We start from the raw sequence: 20,577 nt of genomic DNA, 5'->3' as shown, positions 1-20,577 counted from the left end.
CCAACAGGGAACTAATTATATGTGGGGTCCCACAAGGTTCCATCTTATGATCCTTGCTTTTTCTTGTGTGTATCAATGACCTTTCATCAGTTACATTACCAGATGCCAGTTTGTTTTGTTTGCAAAAGTAGCAAATCAAGTGTAGTCTGAGAAAGATTGAGTAGTAAAATATTTGTGGACATTAACCACTGGTTCCTAGCCAATTATTTGTCACTAATCTTTGAAAAAACACACTACATGCAATTCAGAACTTGTAAGGGGTGTCCCGCGAGTGTGTGCCTAACGTACGATGACAAGCAGATAGAAGAAGTGGACTGTGTTAAATTCTTGGGATTACAGCTTGATAATAAATTCAGCACAAAAAGTATTGGTAGAACATCTGGAAAGGGAAAAGTAAGACAGACAAGTTGGTGGGATGATACCACAATCCAAGCAGTCTGAAGAAAAAAAATGGAGCATGGAAAAAGTGGTGGAAAACTAAAAATGACGAAGACCATAAGAGATATATAGAGGAAAAGAAGAAGTACAAAGAAATAGTGGAAACAGCAAAGAAAAAGGCATGGGAAGAGTTAACAAAAAACTTGAAGAAGATGTGAAGAGCAATAAGAAAATGTTCTATAAAATGATGAAAAATAAAAGGAAGGCTTCTGAAGTACCAGTAAAGATGGAAACAGAGGACGGTACTGTGATTGAAGATCCAGAGAATATAAAAGATCTCTGGAAAGAACATTTTAAGAAACTGTTAAATGCTGAGGAGCAGGTACATGAGGAAACAACAAAGAATGGAGAAATTGAGAGAAGTTGGGAAGCAGAATTAGGACAAATTACATGGGGAGAAATGGAAAAAGCTGTGAAGAAGATGAATGGGGGGAAAGCCCCAGGACCTGATGAAGTATCAGTGGACATGATAAGAGCAGCAGGTCCAGTGGGAATGCAGTGGCTGTATAGAGTACTATCAAGCGTGTGGAGAAATAGTACAATACCTGATGATTGGAGAACAGGAGACATTGTTCCCATCTTCAAGAAAGGCAATAAAAGAATTTGTAAAAACTACAGAGGAATAACCCTTATGAGTCATACAGCCAAGATTTTTGAGAGAATTTTACTAAATTGAATAAGTGAAAAGATAGAAAAGGAGCTGAGTAAGAACAGCATGGGTTTAGGAAAGGAAGAAGCACGATCGACCTGATATTTTCCATCCGTCAATTGGTGGAAAAAAGTTGGGAGTATAACAAAAGGATGATAATGGTTTTTATAGGTGTAAAAAAGGCATATGACTCAGTTAACAGGGAAGACTCTGGGAAGAAATGAAGAAGATAGATGTAGACGATGGTTACATTAACGTAATAAAGACAATGTACAGAGGACACAATTGTAGAATTAGAACACCATTGGGGCACTCTGAATGCTTTGAAATGAGACAAGGACTTAAGCAAGGAAGTATTCTATCTCCTGCACTTTTTAATGTTATGATGGAGGGAATGAACAGGGCAGTAAAAGAAAAAGACAAAAAGATTATTTTTGCAGATGATATGGTAATGTGGGGTGATAAAGAGGTAGATGTACAGTTACAGCTTGATACATGGGAGGAAATAATGAAAAGGTATGGATTAAAAATAAATAAAGATAAGAGTGTAGTAATGGTATTTGGAAGAGAGAAAGGAATCAATGGAAATATTACCTTGAATGGAGAGCCCCTCAAAGTAGTAGAAAGTTTCGCTTATTTAGGGAGTGAAATATCTAGGGATGGAAGAATAACTAACGAAATTAATAGGAGGTTACAGAAGGGAGGCAATTTCTACCAAACAATAAAACACCTGATTTGGAATAGGGAAGTTTCAGAAAAAGCAAAACTCCTTGTGTATAAGAATTGTTACTTCCCTATTGTCACCTATGGTGGAGAAACATGGACAATGACAGAAAGGGACTGGAGCAGACTGCAAGCAGGGGAAATGAAATTTCTCAGAGCAGTTAAGGGAAAAACAAGAATGGACAGAGTAAGGAATGTACAGATTAGAAAGGACCTTAAACAAGAAAGTATGAGAGAAGAAATTGAAAAAAAGAGATTAAGATGATATGGGCATGTTAAAAGGATGCATGGGCAGAGACTCCCCAAAATTATGGAAGAACTAAAGATGGATGGAAAAAGACCTAGAGGGCACCCAAGAACACAGTGGAAAATGGGAGTGAGAATATCTGTAAAAAGGAGAGGTGTGACCGGGCAGCAAGTGGAGGAAGAAAAGTGGTGGGAGGACCGAGCCAAATGGAGAGGACTCGTCAGCACCCACACCCAGCAGTAGCCGGAGTGGGATTCAGATGTAGATAGATAGAATGAATTCAACTGGCAGGAGCACACCACAGAACTGCTGAAGCATCTTAACAAATTTCTATTTGAAATGTGAATTGTGTCAAACATAGGGGATATAAAAATGAAAAAGCTGGCATACTATGCTTACTTTCATTCCACAATGTCAAATGGGATTATTTTTTTTGGGTAATTCATGAAGCCAAGCTAAAGTTTTCCAGGCACAAAAATGAGCAATAAGAGTTATATGTAGAGTGAACTGAAGAACACCCTGCAGAAGCCTGTTTAGGGAACTAGGGATACTAACTACTGGTTCCCAATATATTTATTCTTTAATGAAATTTGTAATTAAAAGTATATCACTTTTTCAAACCAACAGTTCAATTCATGAAATCAATACCAGAAATAAAATCACTTACTCTCATACTAAAAGGGGTGCATTGTATTATTCAGGAACACACATTGCCAGCAGCCATAAAAAGCTTAACAACCAATGAAATTCAGTCTAACAAGGGGAGGCCGCCAATTGTGAAATTCAGATTCAATTCATACTGCGCATAATAAAAGCTCATGGCCAGAGGTGTAATGTGGCAAAGCACCAAGATGCACTTCTCAGCCGTTGTCGAGAAAATTGACAATTAATAGAAACCGTTGCTGTGAAATACTCTCTACAATTAGTAGTTTTCTACAGCGTCGTGGTGCAGCGGTAAGCGCTCGGGTTCGTAATCCGAAGGTCGCCGGTTCGAATCTTGCGCCATGCAATTTTTTTTATTATTAGTTTTTTGTAATTCAAATATATATATATATACTATTAATGAATTGCTTATGCATGTTGGTGAAGGCGGATCGTTCTCCAATTGTACCGCCTCTATTTTTCCGTTTTTTTAACAGGGTGTACCAAAGCTCTCCCGTCCGCACTGATTTTCGACGATGTTATAAGTTGCACTAGGGACCGCATCTACCTTCTTTTGAAGTTAGCAGGCAACTACGCTGTTATGCGGCGGCTTGTTTCGGCGAGTCTGCCACAGCGAATTTGTGTTCATGGGGTCTCTATTCTAATTCGAACGTTTGACTTACGCTATACGTATTCGTTTCGGAATATCGTTTCTACGTCTTCCGTTATCTATACGTGGTTAACATTATGAAGACAATGAATAACATTTTTGAAATACAACTTTGCTTGCGGAAAACATAATGACGTTCGCAGTCGCCAGTTTTTCCACGACAAACGACTTTCAACAACTTATTATATGCATAATTGTTGCAACTGATTGCTGGGAATTTATATATATATATATATATATATATATATATATATATATATATATATATATATATATATATATATATAAAATTCCTGGCAATATATATATATATATATATATATATATAAAAATTCCCGGCAGTCAGTTGCAACTATTATGCATATAATAAGTTGTTGAAAGTCGTTTGTCGTGGAAAAACTGGCGACTGCGAACATCATTATGTTTTCCGCAAACAAAGTTGTATTTAAAAAATGTTATTCATTGTCTTCATAATGTTAACCACGTATAGTTAATGGAAGACGTAGAAACGATATTCTGAAACGAATACGTATAGCGTAAGTCAAACGTTCGAATTAGAATAGAGACTCCACGAACACAAATTCGCTGTGGCACGTATGAAATATAAACTCCATTACTCGCTCGTTACACTTGAAGGACAGATGTTGATTGGGCCAAAATGAGCCGCCGCATAACAGCGTAGTTGCCTGCTAACTTCGAAAGAAGGTAGATGCAGTCCCTAGCGCAACTTATAACATCGTCGAAAATCAGTGCGGACAGGAGAGCTTTATTTTTATACATATATATACACATTTGAATTACAAAAACCAAATACTAAAAAAAAAAAAAAATAAAGGTGCATGGTGCGATATTCGATCCGGTGACCGGATTACAAACCCGAGCGCTTACCGCTGCGCCACGACGCTGTAGAAAACTATTAATTGTAGAGAGTATTTCACGGCATCGGTTTCTTTTAACTGTTGATTTTCTCGACAACGGCTGAGAACTGCATCTTGGTGCTTTGCCACATTACACCTCTGGCCATGAGCTTTTATTATGGGCAGTATGAATTGAATCTGAGTTTCACAATTGGCGGCCTCCCCTTGTAAGAGAAGTCTAAAGGAGTTATTGGTGGCCAACTCCTATTACTTCATTGAAGAATAGTGCACATGTGTTCATTAAAAAAAGATGATAATTCCACTTGGGACCTGTAGAAGATACATTAGCTTATTTGTTTCAGTTGCAAATATTTGTCATGTATTATTGTTTTTCTGACATGTTCTACATCCTGGAGGACCTTCTCACTACGAATCAATTGGAATGAAAGTAAATCTAATCTAATCAGCTGTTTTGCATTCAAAGACTGTATTACAGAATGCACTTCACAGTAAGCTGGCTCGGAGATTGTCTTAAGCATTTGGAACAATCACTAACGAATGTAAATGCAACACAGTCTGGCTGTGGTGGCATCAGTGGAAAGACAGTGAACCAGAGAGACAAGTGTGAATGTGTGCAACTGTAACACTAGTGTTGAAGTGATGGAGGAATGAAATGGTACTTATTTTCCTGACATGCCTCATATCTTCTTTTTTTCGTGTTCTGATCAAGAGCCAGTTCACATCTATAGGATGCTAGTAGTGATAAAAAACACAACTCCATTGCTATTGTTCTTTATTTGACTTGATTGGTTCTTGGATTTGGGCAGCTGCATTATCAAGTTGTTATAATTAATTAATTAATTCAGTCATCATATTCTATAGATCCCATCAAGGAGGAGGACCTACAAGGATGTGGGTAGTCAAAGACATCATAGGAACTTAATCTGTTTAGTGTATTAACAACAAACTATCACTACACTGCTTAATTATGTTCAGGGTTGTGCTGTCTAAATTTAATGAAGTAAATTAGTATGAAAGCTGCTACTTTGAAAAAAAAAAAGCTGATGTTTATGTGCTGTTAATAGCTTAACAATTACATGATTACAATGGTACTTTCCAAACCGAATTATTTTACATCTATATATCCTGAAAGCTATTTATAGTACATTATTACTTGTCTTTCAACTTTGTTAATACTGCTACTTAACATGTAACTAACAGAAATTTTGATTCCCTGAATCTAGATATTTAGACAACTTGTAGAAATATGAGATATGGTTTTAATTTTCTTTTGAACTGGTAAGAATTCCCAAATTCTCACTTTATGTTAGACAGGAGCTTGTTGAATGTCTTACCAGCAGAGTACACAACTCCATTCTGAACTCTGGACAAGGAAGCAAGTTAATATGAAAATTATTTTTGTGACATGTATTGTGACTGTGTACATTACAGTTCAGTTGAAACTGATTTCTTATTATCAGCAACAAAAACTATTAAGGAGTAAATGTATTGGGGAGTGAGTGTAAGAATTACAGGATCATAAAAAAGGCTTCTGCTTTACACAATATTCTCACTGCTCGCTTCTTCTAAACAAACATTTCATTCATTTACTTCGTTTACTTACAATTTACTTTATTTACTTACAACGCCACGTCAAAGAACTCTGCACCCTGCTCACTTCCTGCTCCACTTTGGAGTACCACTGTTCACCACCTCTACAACAACCTCCAAATGTCCCGCATGTCTCCTCATAGCTGACAAACATTGTCTCACAGCCTTTCTACAGTTACCCCACCCTCCAAAACTCCCTCCCACCACCACACAGAATCCAGAGCCTAAACAGACCCGAAACACAGTCATGAGACTTTCCTCCAGAAGCCTTAGCCCCAACAGAAATATCAATCCTTTCCAAAGGTCTCATCTTTTGCCCCATTCCCAAATTCAATCATGCAAGACTTGGTAAAGACCTTATCTCCTTCTTCTGGTCCCTACAGTGGAAACACTTTTTTGTCACCAACTGTACCAATCAGACTCAACAAAAGACCAATGTTGAACCCTGTCTGACTCGGTTCACTCCTCCGTCCAACTGTGATCCACCCCACTGCCCCCAAACCACCCCCCAGTTAACTTTCCAGAATTTCTTAACCTCGAACTTTGCCTCACCATCATTCCCCAAATCCCTCAGCATGCAAACTAACCTGACATCTGCAGAAGAACTGCAGTCCGCCATCTAAAAAATGATCCGAACCTTATACCTGCGGACAGAGGCTCCACCACTGCTGTTTTGAGCTACGGGGATTACCTGGCAGAAGGACTCTGCCAGTTGTCAGATACATCCACCTGCAAACCTTGCCATGGTGACCCCATTCCAGAAATCCAGCAGGATCTCCAGTAACTCCTCAAATCCTTAGGCCCATCCCAGAACCTCTCTGTGGAGTCCATCTCTCTGCTCACCCCTATCATTCTCTGCACTTCTACCTTCTACATGCTTCCTAACGTCCATAAATCCAACCACCCAGAATGCCCCATTGTGGCCGGTTACTGTGCCTCCACTAAGAGAATCTCTGCTTTCACATACCAACACCTTCAACCTATTACCCAGAACTTACTCTCCCATATAAAAGATACCTACCATGTCCTCCACCAACTCTCCACAGTTACTGTCCCTTTACCACATGGTACCTCATCACTATTGATGCCAACTCCCTTTACACTAACATCCCTAATGCCCACAGCCTTACCGCTATTGAACACTACCTTTCCCAGCGCCCAACTGATTCTATACCAACAACCTCCTTCCTAGTCATCATGACCAACTATATCCTCACCTACAATTACATCTCCTTTGAAGGTGTTACCTACAAACAAATCTGGGGTATGGCTATGGGCACCTGCATGGCACCATCCTATGCCAACCTATTCATGGGCCATCTGGAGGAATCCTTCCTAAACATAAAAAATCCTAAACCCCTTACGTGGTTCAGATTCACTAATGACATCTTTGTGATCTGGATCGAGGGTTAGGGCACCCTATCCACATTCCTCCAGAACCTCAACAGCTTCTCCCCCATTTGATTCACCTGGCCCTATTCAACCCAGTGTTGACCTCCACCTCAGAGACGGTTACATCAGCACCTCTGTCGAAATCAAACCTACTAACCACTAGCAATACCTCCACTTTAACAGCCGCCACCCATTACATACCAAGAAGCCCCTACCATGCAGCCTAGCCAGCATGGTCATCAAATTTGCAGCTACAAACAGCCCCTCTCAAAATATACCGAGGGTCTCACTGAAGCCTTCACAGACCGTAATTATCCTTCCAACCTCACACAAAAACAAATCTCCCATGCCTTATCTTTCCAGTCTACTGCCACCTCCTAAAGTCTCACTGTTTGGCCACAGAGGATCATTCCTCTCGTAATTCAGTACCATTCAGGAGTGGAGAAACTGAATTACATTCTCCATCAGGGTTTCGACTACCTCTTATCATGTCCTGAAATGAGAAATGTCCTGCCCACTATCATTCCGAACCTTCCCACAGTGGTATTCCACCATCCACCAAATTTACACAATATTCTTATCCAAACCTACACAACCCCCTCTCCCAATCCCTTATCTCATGGCTCACATCTCTACCTAGATGCAAGACCTGTCCCATACATCCTCCCACCACCACCTATTCCAGTCCAGTCTCACACATCACGTATCCCATCAAAGGCAGGGCTACCTGTGAAACCAGTCATTTAATCTACAAGCTAAGCTGCAACCCCTGTGCTGCATTCTGTGTGGGCACAATGACCAACAAGCTGTCTGTCTGTGTGAATGCTCACCGACAAACTGTGGCCAAGAAACAAGAGGACCACCCTGTTGCTGAGCAGGCCACCCAACACAACATCTTTCAGTTCAGTGACTGCTTCACAGCCTTTTTGCCATATGGATCCTTCCCACCAACACCAGCTTTCCTGAATGGCGCAGGTGGAAACTCTCCCTGCAGTATATCCTACGTTCCCGTAACCCTCCTAGCCTCAGCTTTCTTTAGTCACTGTTCTCACCCATCCAGCCCCTTCCCTGTTCCCATTGCAACACTACACAGCCCTAATTCCACCATCGCACCCAGTCTTTTTACTTCTCTCCTTTTTCACCCTCCCACTTCTCCCCTGCCCTCTGTCTAACCTCCTGACTGCACCTAGTGCCCTACCCTCTCTCCACCTCATCCCTGTGCACTCCCGTGCAGCACTTCACTGTCCTCCCCCTCCCCACCCCAGTCTTTTTCTTACCCCATCCAGGTGCATGCACATCTGTCGTCTATTTTTGACAAAGGCCTTGTTGGCTGAAAGCTTATTTGTGACAGTCTTTTTGTTGTGACTATCTGCGACTCAGCATCTCTGCTAAATGGCATCTAGCAACCTTCCTTTTCATGATATCGTTACTTTATTTACTTCAGGTGTATAGTCCCAGAAGACAAATTCATAAGGCAACATAGAGTGAACATATGCAAAACAAGCCAATACTCATGTCTTTCAACAAGCACCATGGGAGATGCTCCTAAGGCCATAACATGCTGAACTGTGCTTCTTGATTAGTTTGTCCACACTTTTGACTCGATTTTAACTTATTATCCGGATGGACTATAATGAATGCAAAACACTGTGTATGTCTATTAATTTCCACTTATGATGTTAAAAAGTGATTATTGTTTGCTTGAAACTGAATGATATGAGTCTTTGAGAGGTTAATACTTAAACTGTTTGCTAGCTGCGACCACTTGCAGTCCTGTCCAGCTATCATCCGAACTGTTACAGCCAGGGTTGAACTTAGACCCTTGATTAGTATATTTGTGTTGTCAGCAAACATTACAGTTTTTGAACTGCCATTTAAAGTTATTAGAAGATAATTTAGTAGGTTAGAAATAAGAACGGCCCCAGTACTAACCCCTGTGGCACCTCACATGTTATGTTCCTCCAGTTTGAAGTTATTTTCGTGCCTGAGATTGATTCTGGTAACAAAGATAGAGTTCTGTCTATACAGAAGATATGACATTTTAGTTTTCTAAATCAAATTATGTGACCCACACAATCAAACACTTTGCCAAGGTCACAGAATATACCATCAAGTTAATGTTTCTTGTCTAGCTGTGTCAACACTTCATTCATGAGGCCTTGTACTGTTTTTTGTGTCAAGAACTCCTTATAAAAGCCAAACTGAGTTCTGCTTAGTAAAATGAGTCAGTATTCTATAATAGGCGACTTTTCCAAATGCTTTTGAAAAAACAGAGAGGAGTCATATAGGCCTGTAATTAGAGGTGATTTACTTATCTCCAGTTTTGTAAATAGGTGTTACTAGAGCTTATATGAGTCTGTCATGTAATATGCCATGAGTCATTGATTGATTACAAAAATAGCTTAAGGGTAATCCTATAAAGTTGGCACAAAATTTTAATATTCTGTTAGAAATACCATCATAGCCAGCAGAATTACTACTTTTAGTGACCTAATGCATTTGTAATCTCCTTAGTGATTTTATCTTTGAAATTACACACATCAAAAAAAGTTTTGCATCACCCCAGTTCCCAGAACTCCTGAGGATAGACATTGACTGTGGATATTGTATCACAGACAGTCCCTTTGACTGTTCAGAGATGTCACTAAACCTGCCCAAAGATGTAAACAACCATGCATGAACAACGTCTATTAGACGGAGGGGGTCCAACAGCCAATCAGTTCCAGTCATTCCATAGGAAGGAGGTACACGGCTCATGTTGTCTGTAGTTCAACCATGCCTAGATTGTCAATACAGCAGTTTGATCCTGCCCACATTGTTACTTTGTGCCAGGAAGGGATTTCAACAAAGGGAAGTGTCCAGGAATCTCGGAGTGAACCAAAGCGATGTTATTTGGATATGGAGAAGATACAGAGAGACAGTAACTGTTGATGACATGCCTTGTTCAGGCCACCCAAGCGCTACTACTGCAGTGGACGACCGCTACCAATGGATTATGGCTCAGAGGAACCCTGACAGCAACGCCACCCTGTTGAATAATGCTTTTTGTGCAGCAACAGAACATTGTGTTACAACTCAAACTGTGCACAATAGGCCGCATGATGCGCAACTTCACTCCCAACGTCCATGGCGAGGTCCATCTTCACAATCATGATACCATGCAGTGCAGTACAGCTGGGCCCAACAACATGGTGAGTGGGCCGCTCAGGATTGGCATCACATTCTCTTCACCAATGAGTGTGACATATGTCTTCAACCAGACAATCTTCGGAGACCTGTTTGGAGGCAACCCAGTCAGGATGAACGCCTTAGACACACTATCCAGTGAGTGCAGGAAGGTGGAGGTTCCCTGCTGGCATTATGTGGGGCCGACATACGCTGCTGGTAGTCATGGAAGGCACCATAAGGGCTGTACGATACGTGAATACCATCCTCCAACCGATAGTGCAACCATATCGGCAGCATATTAGTGATGCATTCATCTTCATGGACGAAAATTCTCCCCCCATTGTGCACATCCTGTGAATGACTTCCTTCAAGATAATGACATCGCTCGACTAGAGTGGCCAGCATGTTCTACAGACACGAACCCCGTTGAACTCGCCTGGGATGAATTGAAAAGGGCTGTTTATGGTCGATGTGACCCACCAACCACTCTGAGGGATCTATGCTGAATTGCCATTGAGGAGTCGGACAATCTGGACCAACAGTGCCTTGATGAACTTGTGGATAGTATGCCACGACGAATACAGGTATGCATCAATGCAAGAGGATGTGCTACTGGTATTAGAGGTATGGGTGTGTACAGCAGTCTGGACCACCACCTATGAAGGTCTCACTGTATGGTGGTACAACAGGCAATGTGTGGTTTTCATGAGCAATAAAGAGGGTGGAAAATGATGTTTATGTTGAACTCTATTCCAGTTTTCTGTACAGGCTCCAGAACTCTCGGAACCAAGATGATGCAAAACTTTTTTGATTGTATAATATGTGCTGGTGATACATTCAGTGTCTGCACCAGTAAAACTAAGGCATTTTTATTCCATAGTTTATTACTGGGGATAGTATTTGCAGCACTTGTGAGGAAATAGTCATTAAATTTGGTGGTCAGTGACTTGAAACTGTCACAATTCCTGTCACTGCTTTTGTTAAATTGTGTCTTTGTTTTATGGAGGAAAAAAAAAGACTTGGTGTAAGGTCTGATCATTACAGACTTATGGCCTTCAACTATTCTTTCATGATAATGACCCTAATCAAGATTCTAACCAATTATGTTTAAGAAATTGCTTATCACAGTAGTGCTGTGTTTTTTATTGCAACTTTGCATAACATCATTTGGACAATGGTATGGAAAGATATTAGCCATGGCCTTATTGATGTGGTTAAGGAAGCTATGGAAAACCTTAATTAAAATAGCTAATCAGGAATTTCCACCACGCTAGTCTTCAACATGATGCTTGTGGCTTAATCATTATACTACCCTACTCAGTTGTGGACAAGAATTGAAAACCTGATAAGTTTCCTTTGGCACCCAATATCTGGCCAACTGAGTTGTCTTATCTGCCTAAATGCTTCAGCTAGCCAGTATCTATCTGAATTATTTTACTTTCTTTAAACAGAACAGATGTGAAACTCATGAGATATACTTGAGTATCTCAGTTGCCCAAAAATCTAGGTTTGTACCCCAGGATAGCTGATATCTGTGTGATAAACATATAATCCTGAGCAGACATGCCTATAATGCTCTCTGGCAGTTTGAAGTCATGGGATGTTATACAAAGATCTTTAAAAATTTCCTGGAGAGTGTTTAATCTACTTTACATCAGCAATAAATTACAAAAAACTTTCACAGGAGCAGTCCATGGGAAGGCGTAAAATACTGAATGACACAGTGCATGTACAAAAAACTCAGATCTATCTAATGTTAGTGACACACGTCTATTCCTTCACAATATATTGCACAATTGCAAGACTGAAGAAAATTTTATGAAAAAAGGAGATAAAATAATTATATTAGAAAAGGTGAATGTATGAGGGCTGTTCAAAAAGGAAGGTGACTTTTCAAATTGCGTGGCCAATGTACAGGCGATTATCAATCTTTTTTTTGTTATGTTGGTACCCATGTCCCGAACATATGTTCACAGTTTCAAGTGTACAGGCAGAGGTAGAAAGGTTAAATGTGTTTTAGTGTGCTCGGCGATTTTCTGTTATTATAAAAAATGGAGCAAAGAATTTGCATAAAATTTTGTGTGAAAAATGGAATCAAGTGCTCTAAAGCACTTGAGATGTTGACAGTGGTATATGGTGAGTCTGCTCTGAGTAAAAAAAAATGTTTACAAGTGGTACACACTGTTTCAAGATGGCTGAGAAGACACAAGTAATGGACCTCGCTCTGGGCATCCTAGCACATCAGAAACAGATGATAATGTCAAAGCTGTGAAGAAAATTGTTTTGAAAACTGTCAAATTACTATAAGAGAAATAGCTGAGGATGTTGGCATATGGGTCAGCTCATGTCATGCAATTTTTTTGGGTGTTTTGGGCACAAGACATGTGTCACCATAATGTGTTCCAAAATTTCTCAATTTTGATCAGAAGAACCATTGCATGAACATCACTCAGGAGCTCTTGAATGACATCAATGATGATCCTGATTTGCTCAAAAGGGCCATAACTGGTGACAAAACGTGGGTTTACAGTTATGATGTCAAAACCAAACACCAATCATTCCAATGGGAGCATCCTGGAGGGCCAAGATGCCATGTTCAATCAAACTTCAAAGTTTTGCTCACTGTTTTTTTTTTTTTTTTTCAATTACCATGGTGCAGTGCATCATTAATTTTTGCCTCAAGGTTGTACAGTCAATAAGGGGTATTACCTTAATGTTATGTTCCTTCTGCAAGAAGCAACATGCAAAAAATGTCCGGAATTGTGCAAAAACAATTCATGGCTTTTGCATCACGACAATGCACCTGCTCATTCATCATTGCTTGTGAGAGATTTTTTGGTGAAAAACAATTTGACAATCATGCCTCAGCCATCATATTCACCGGATTTGGCTCCCTGTGACTTTTTCCTGTTCCCAAAACTGAAGAGACCTATGAAAGGATGAAGATTTTCAATGATTGAGAAAATAAAATCTGCATCGCTGGAAGTACACAAGGGTGTACCAAAAACTGCTTATGAGAAGTGCTTCAAGTATTAGAAGAAGCATTGGAACAAGTCTATTGTATCTGAGGGGGACTACTTTGAAGGGAACAACATGAATATTGATGAATAAATAAATATTTTTTCATAAAAATATAAAGTCACGATACTTTTTGAACACACCTCATATAGAGAATGAACACACCTCGTATAGAGAACTGATAAAGAGAGAGTGAAATCTCCAATGAGAGAAACCTACAGTTGCAGGAAAGTTTCCAGACAGATATCTTGCCTTGCTGAAAGAAGGAATTTACTCTCCACCAGTGCAGTATTTCTTTCGAGAGCTTTTGAGTCTTTCGTCAAGATTATGTTCTGACAACTGTAGTTGCATAGATCGTAAGTGAATGGAGTCTGACCATACTCACTGTTGCCTTATCACCAGAGAAAAATTAATAAGTCAGTTGTCTCAATAAACCATGCATAATGATGTAAATACAATTTCATGGATAATTTGGATGATGTTTGGAGGAATTTTTAATTCACTGCCAAGTTCAAACTGCTCAGTTCCCTGATTGCCTTTATCAGGAAGCTATTCATCCTCACCAAGGATAGAAAGTAAGTGACACCACATGAGGAAACAAAAGCATGACAATTTACCCAGGAGACAAAGGAACGGCACAAAGACCTTATCATACAGTATGTGTATGGGCTCTTAGGAAAAGTATTAGTTCTTGTGAGACACTCCTCAGGAAGAACATAATTATCAGACTCAGAATATAAAATACCATTGTAGTAATTTTGTATGATTTCTCTATATAATGTAGAAACCGATTTTCACTTCATATAATTATGAAAAATGCTGGTGCTCAAATGAACATAAAAGATACTAAAAATCACAAATAAACATTATTTCAGACTAGCTCATCAGTTACATTGAGAACTTTTTAGTGTATTGAATGAAATAATTTTGTAAGTTCATTTTCTTTTCCTCACGCATGCCACTGAGTGGGTCCACCAGAAGAAGTCCAGCATAGAGATGATAACAGTTTACATCCATGTTGTTTCTTCAATTATTTTCAGAATGGTTTGAAGAACCTCACAGAATTTTTATAGGTTGGAGATCCTTTGTTTTAAGAATATGTTGGAACACATAAAGTTTGATGGATTTTTACAGTGCTGAGTACAGCTTAAACCAGTCACACACTTGGTAATGAATATGCCTAAAATATTGATGACCCCTAGAAAACTAGCTGAGTACATGAGTGGACATAGAAGAACTGTACATCTTGGTGACATCCAGTATACAGTTTCTGAGTGTGCTCTGTAGCATGACTCAAAGGACCTGAATGTCTGCTACACACATGGACTATTTGGATCCTCCCACAGCCCCCCCCCCCCCCCCCCCCAAACTTATAAACTCCATTAACATTCTCCTAATGTTTTATTATTTTTTAACATATTTATTTATTTACTCAATCAATTTCTTTATTTCTCTGATTACCTTCTCCTCTTCTTACCTTCTCACATCCTCTCTCTCTAAAACTCTTTCCTTGGGTTTTTCCCACCTTCTTTTCCAGTTTTTAAGTAAATATTCATTTTATTTCTCTTTGTCTATCCTTTTTGCTTCTCACTTTGTCTTTACATATCTGGTCTGAAGCTGGTATTGTGCTTACCAGTATGTTATATCTGACCTCCTACCCTTTCTGACATTTCCCTCTTCATCTTTGTTGTTCCCTGTCCTCTCAATAGATGGTTCTCTCATGTTCTGGAATCTGAGCTATTTGCCACTGTTTTCTAATCTTTCCTATCCTATCTTTCCTTCCTCCCTGAAGAAGGAACTAATAGTTCCATGAGTTAGGATTTTTTGAAATTTTTCTTTTGGTTCTATCAAAATTTCACCTCTACAGTGTAAGTACTGGGTAGCCATTCTGCCCCTTTGTAATTTTAAGACATTTTTAGTATCAAATCCAGATATGATTCAAACTTTCTTGCTTACCTTGATGGATAATATTGACAAAGTGCACTTAACAAATTTGTTGCTTAACAGATTTAGTTTTCAAAAAATTAAAACTTGTGAACTCATATGTATTGATGATAGCCTTGTTTTGTCTGTAACAGATGGCACTTACATCCATTAGCTTAAGTAATGTGGCACAGAGCAACAATACATTTCAAGAGATCAGTGGTTTCCACAAAATATCAAAACAATTTTGTTATAAACTGTTATTATCCTGCTCAAGAATACAAAATGAAGCATTATACATTAGGATCAAAATATGACAAGATAAGTTAGTTAGAAGCAGCACTAGTAATCTTTGCATACATATACAGGAGTTAATTAAAGACAGTTGTCTTTAACATTATAGGCTACTTCTATTGCTTATTTAGTGCCACTTGGATTTTTGTACATTTTATTCATTAAGTAATTGGAAAATCTTACAAGTAAACAACACACTCATTGGTCTAGGGAGATTGTCAGCTCATTTTAAAGAACATAAATTTTCACTCTGGTATAACTATTTTGTTATCTCATGTTAGATATAATATCACCAAAGTATTTTATGGCAGGTAAGAAGAAGTGGGGCCAATAAATATAGGAACTCTGATAAAACTCACAGGTGGCTACTCACTATGAAGAGCACAAAACATATTTATTTTCCAGAAATTAAATAGCAAAAAGGATATTTTGCATATATGTGATATACTAAGTCATAGAGAGAAACTATTAACTCCAAAATTTTGAATATTGCTATTTCCTACACATTTCTTTGACATCCTGTCAAGCCTGTAACAGACTTTACATTCATTTCTGTCTTGTCTTTTCTATTGTGACTTCAGCCTGAATATCTGAAATTTGATTCTGAATTTCCTTTTATTTTTTTCTCAATACTTTTCACACCTGTGAAATTACTACTAATACTGAATCAAGACTCCCCATGTGCTACCTATTTCTAAAATACCTGCAACCATAATTTGTCTTGTCCTAAGGTAATTAATACCATTGCTTTTTCTCTTTCTATCATACCAGTGTAAGTGCTCCTTTCTGTGCGTACACTACATCTCTTTAACTTCCTATTTGAGTGTCTCATATTTCTATTTCCAATTTGTCCTTCCTTTCCATACATTTTCTCACTGTCAGAAAAAGAAGAAATTTTTTTTTCAGTTCTTGTAATTGTCTTAATCTTCATCTGAAGATGATGTAGAAAGCCTGATTGGTATACAGGTATATATTTTAAGCATTATTCTTTAATATTCAGTGTTGTAATGAGAAAATGTATTTTTATGTATTGTAGCAAACATTTGGTCAGTGGCAGAAGGTGTGGCTGCTGATTGCAATAATCTTGATGATAGCTGGAGTCCTTGCCCTTTTCCTTACTGATGCCACACTTCAGCCTTGGAACACACCTGAGACAGAAGGAGCTGAGCTGAAAAACCTTGACAATCAGTATGATGAGAAAGGGAATCCAATAAATGATGTAAATGTAATTGTGAAAGAAAGGAAAGCTAGTTTGATTGTTGACTGATCATTTGATCTAAAACAATTCCGTGAAAAACTGAGGACTGTTTTTCAGTATTGAAACTGTAACCTGTGGTAATTATATTGTAGCATGCCAGTTTTCTGCACTGTGCATTAATGTACTATATCCATGAGCACAAGACAGCAAATATTTCCTTTTTTGAGGACAATGTTTTGTTTTGTATCCTCTGTAATGTTTAGGTGCTTACAATAATCATGTGTAAAATGCATCAGTATTGTTTGTTTGTTAGTGTTCAATGTGTCATACTCATTCAGTTTCAATGGTGTAAGATACCCGTGTTCCTACAGTGCTTAGTTCTTTGTTATATGGATAAATACATGTCCTTATTAATGGCTTTCAATACAGATAATTATCAGTTTATTGTTAGTAATATAAATTTTCTGTACTGTGATTGTGTGCATGTATTTTACCCTAACCCTTTCATGCCTAGCATAATGAAAGGTACAATAAATAGGGCAGCATACCCATGAAGCACGTGTAGCACACAATGCTGAATGTTTTGTTTATTGCTGAGTGTCAAAATCAAACACTTACAACAGCTTCTTCATAACTTTCTATTTGTTTGAGGGGCTAATGCTTGTTTGTAAACAGATTTCTGCCTATTATAAACCCTTAAAGGCTTTTCTACAATAAATTTGTGAAATGAGGAGTGCAACATCAGAGTAATTCCACATACAGCTTGATTCTTAGCATTTTTACTTTTAATACAGGTGCACATTTTCTTATAGGAAATACTTTTGCTGATAATGATGGAGCAACATTTGAGAAATGCCTCTGCCATAACCTGAATAGATGGTCTTCTATGACTGCACCTACATCTTTTTCATTTCCATTTCCCTAACTGAAGAGACTTCCCTTAACCTTGTGGGCATTCAAAATCATTGAAGTTTTCATCCTTACTACAATTTTTTATCTTTACTATTGTAGATGTAGAATAGTTATTTAACAGAGTGCAGGATTCTGTTTGATGTGCTAGAAGCCAAAGTGGCACTTCCACATACAGTAATGATACCATAATGTGCTAGCTAACAGGTGTGTGTGTGTGTGTGTGTGTGTGTTTTTATACATGTGCGGATGTGCAAGTGGGTGGGTGGATAGATGGGTGGGTGGTAGGGAGGGTGGGTGCGTGCACATATGCGTGTGCTGAATCTACATCAAACACTACCAAAGGATCTTAGAAATATGTACTACTATACATACTTGTACATAATAACACACAGATTCAGTAAAATCACAGAATTCTGATTAGTGCTATCTTGTATCAAAATGTGAAACTCCAATTAGATAAAAACAAAGAACAGAGAGTTACAGCTATAATCAGGACAGTATGTCACTATGTTATTTCATCCAAAACACTCGCAGCTTCATTTATTTCAAAAGCCTAAAACAATTCTTGGCACAGTTCTACACCAATTGCTTCATTATGCTGCACATTACAGACTAACTGCTAAAAATAAATGCTCTTTCATGTCATGGATTATTACTTTTTGAAAAAGACGAACTGTCTGCATTCTTCTTAGACAGCAAGTACACGTGTAATTAAACAGATTAGCATTTGATAATACAATGACCTACATAAGGGAATGAAGATAAACAATGAACACTTTATTTTATAAAGTACCAGAAGTGAGAATATCTTCGCTTCCACTTATGTAAGATGCAACAACATACAGATTTATTCATCAGAGTTAGTTGTCTTTATGAGGGATGAATACTCCATTGATGGTCAAGCATTAGAGAATGTTAACACTTCAGTTTTGTCAAATAAGGTGGAGAAAGTAACAAGGCCTTGTGAGAGGAATCATGCCTCAGTTTATCTGCAGTTGTTTGGGAAAACTGTGGAGAACATATAAGCAGCTCTTCAGATCATGGCTTACAGATCTGCTACAAGTGTCCTAGCACCTCTACAGCTCAGTTCATTTAAAATGAGGTACAATGACAGAATGCTGATACTAAGAATAAGCCTTTTTAAGTATACTTCCTGTAAAGTATTAGAAGTATGGTTCATTTAGGAAATGAAAGATTTAGTTCCATACATGAGAGCACATGATCTTGATGTATTACTTTTGTGGAACTGTTTTTCACAAATAGATTTGGTGCATAGCTCATAGCTATAATGTGGTACTCTGATGCTTAGCTCAGTTTTGGCAAATAATGTATAAGGCAATAGCCACAGCCTTGCTGAAGGAACTCCACATCATTCATGTGAGATGATTAAGTGAAATTACAAATAGGATGGCAGAGCTAGACCTTCCATCTTCTGATCTAGAAATGACACCGATAATGTACTCTCACTTCATTTATTTGTCATGTTCTTTAGATGTGAATATGAAAGAGTCATCAAAATCTAAGTCTGTATACTGTACTAACAATTAATTATCTCCAAATTGCTAACTTATTTTGTGCTTGTATAAACTAAACAGAATACAATAAACTTGGTTATGTAATACTGCTAAACTAGCTTCTTCTTCCATCTGAATAATTAATTTATAAATTTTAAAACAAAAGAAAAAGAAATGATGCACTATATAACTGTGCTAAATTTGATTGGATTGAAGAGTTCCTAGATAACAGAAGGCAGCATGTCATTCTCAAACTCTTCCGAAGTAAGAGTGATTTCAGGTGTGCCGCAGGGGAGTGTCATAGGACCGTTGCTATTCACAATATACATAAATGACTTTGTGGATGACATCGGAAGTTCACTGAGGCTTTTTGCGGATGATGCTGTGGTATATTGAGAGGTTGTAACAATGGAAAATTGTACTGAAATGCAGGAGGATCTGCAGCGAATTGACGCATGGTGCAGGGAATGGCAATTGAATCTCAATGTAGACAAGTGTAATGTGCTGTGAATACATAGAAAGAAAGATCCCTTATCATTTAGCTACAATATAGCAGGTCAGCAACTGGAAGCAGTTAATGCCATAAATTATCTGGGAGTACGCATTACGAGTGATTTAAAATGGAATGATCATATAAAGTTGATCGTTGGTAAAGCAGATGCCAGACTGAGATTCATTGGAAGAATCCTAAGGAAATGCAATCCGAAAACAAAGGAAGTAGGTTACAGTACACTTGTTCGCCCACTGCTTGAATACTGCTCAGCGGTATGGGATCCATACCAGATAGGGTTGATAGAAGAGATAGAGAAGATCCAACGGAGAGCAGCACGTTCGTTACAGGATTATTTGGTAATCGCGAAAGCGTTATGGAGATGATAGATAAACTCCAGTGGAAGACTGCAGGAGAGACGCTCAGTAGCTCAGTACGGGCTTTTGTTGAAGTTTTGAGAACATACCTTCACCGAAGAGTCAAGCAGTATATTGCTCCCTCCTACATATATCTCACGAAGAGACCATGAGGATAAAATCAGAGAGATAAAAGCCCACACAGAGGCATACCGACAATCCTTCTTTCCTCGAACAATAGGAGACTGGAATAGAAGGGAGAACTGATAGAGGTACTCAAGGTACCCTCCGCCACACACCATCAGGTGGCTTGCGGAGTATGGATGTAGATAGATAGATAGATAGATGGAAATGTGTGTGTCTTGTGCATTTCAAGGTACACTGAAATTACATGTAGGATAACATTCAAGTGTTTAATGAAATGTAATGATTTGACATGGAAAGTTCTGGCAGAATGTAAATAATTCAGCAGTAA

At 38.5% G+C, this 20,577-nt stretch overlaps 1 protein-coding gene across 1 annotated transcript in view; it reads left to right on the top strand.

Annotated features, from left to right (window-relative positions):
- The window catches only part of LOC124777802 (sialin-like), a 139,763-nt gene extending 122,787 nt beyond the window's left edge, over positions 1–16,976 (top strand). Inside the window, exon 10 of the mRNA XM_047253318.1 lies at positions 16,669–16,976. Within this exon, the coding sequence (XP_047109274.1) occupies positions 16,669–16,899 (231 nt within the window). The 3' untranslated portion in view covers positions 16,900–16,976. The remainder of the gene's footprint in view (positions 1–16,668) is intronic.
- The last annotated feature ends 3,601 nt before the right edge of the window (positions 16,977–20,577 follow it).

Source organism: Schistocerca piceifrons, chromosome 2, assembly GCF_021461385.2.
Source record: "Schistocerca piceifrons isolate TAMUIC-IGC-003096 chromosome 2, iqSchPice1.1, whole genome shotgun sequence".
In the NCBI taxonomy this organism is placed as follows: Eukaryota; Metazoa; Arthropoda; class Insecta; order Orthoptera; family Acrididae; genus Schistocerca; species Schistocerca piceifrons.
Note: the sequence above shows the minus strand (reverse complement) of the source record. Positions and strands in the feature narration are given on the sequence as shown.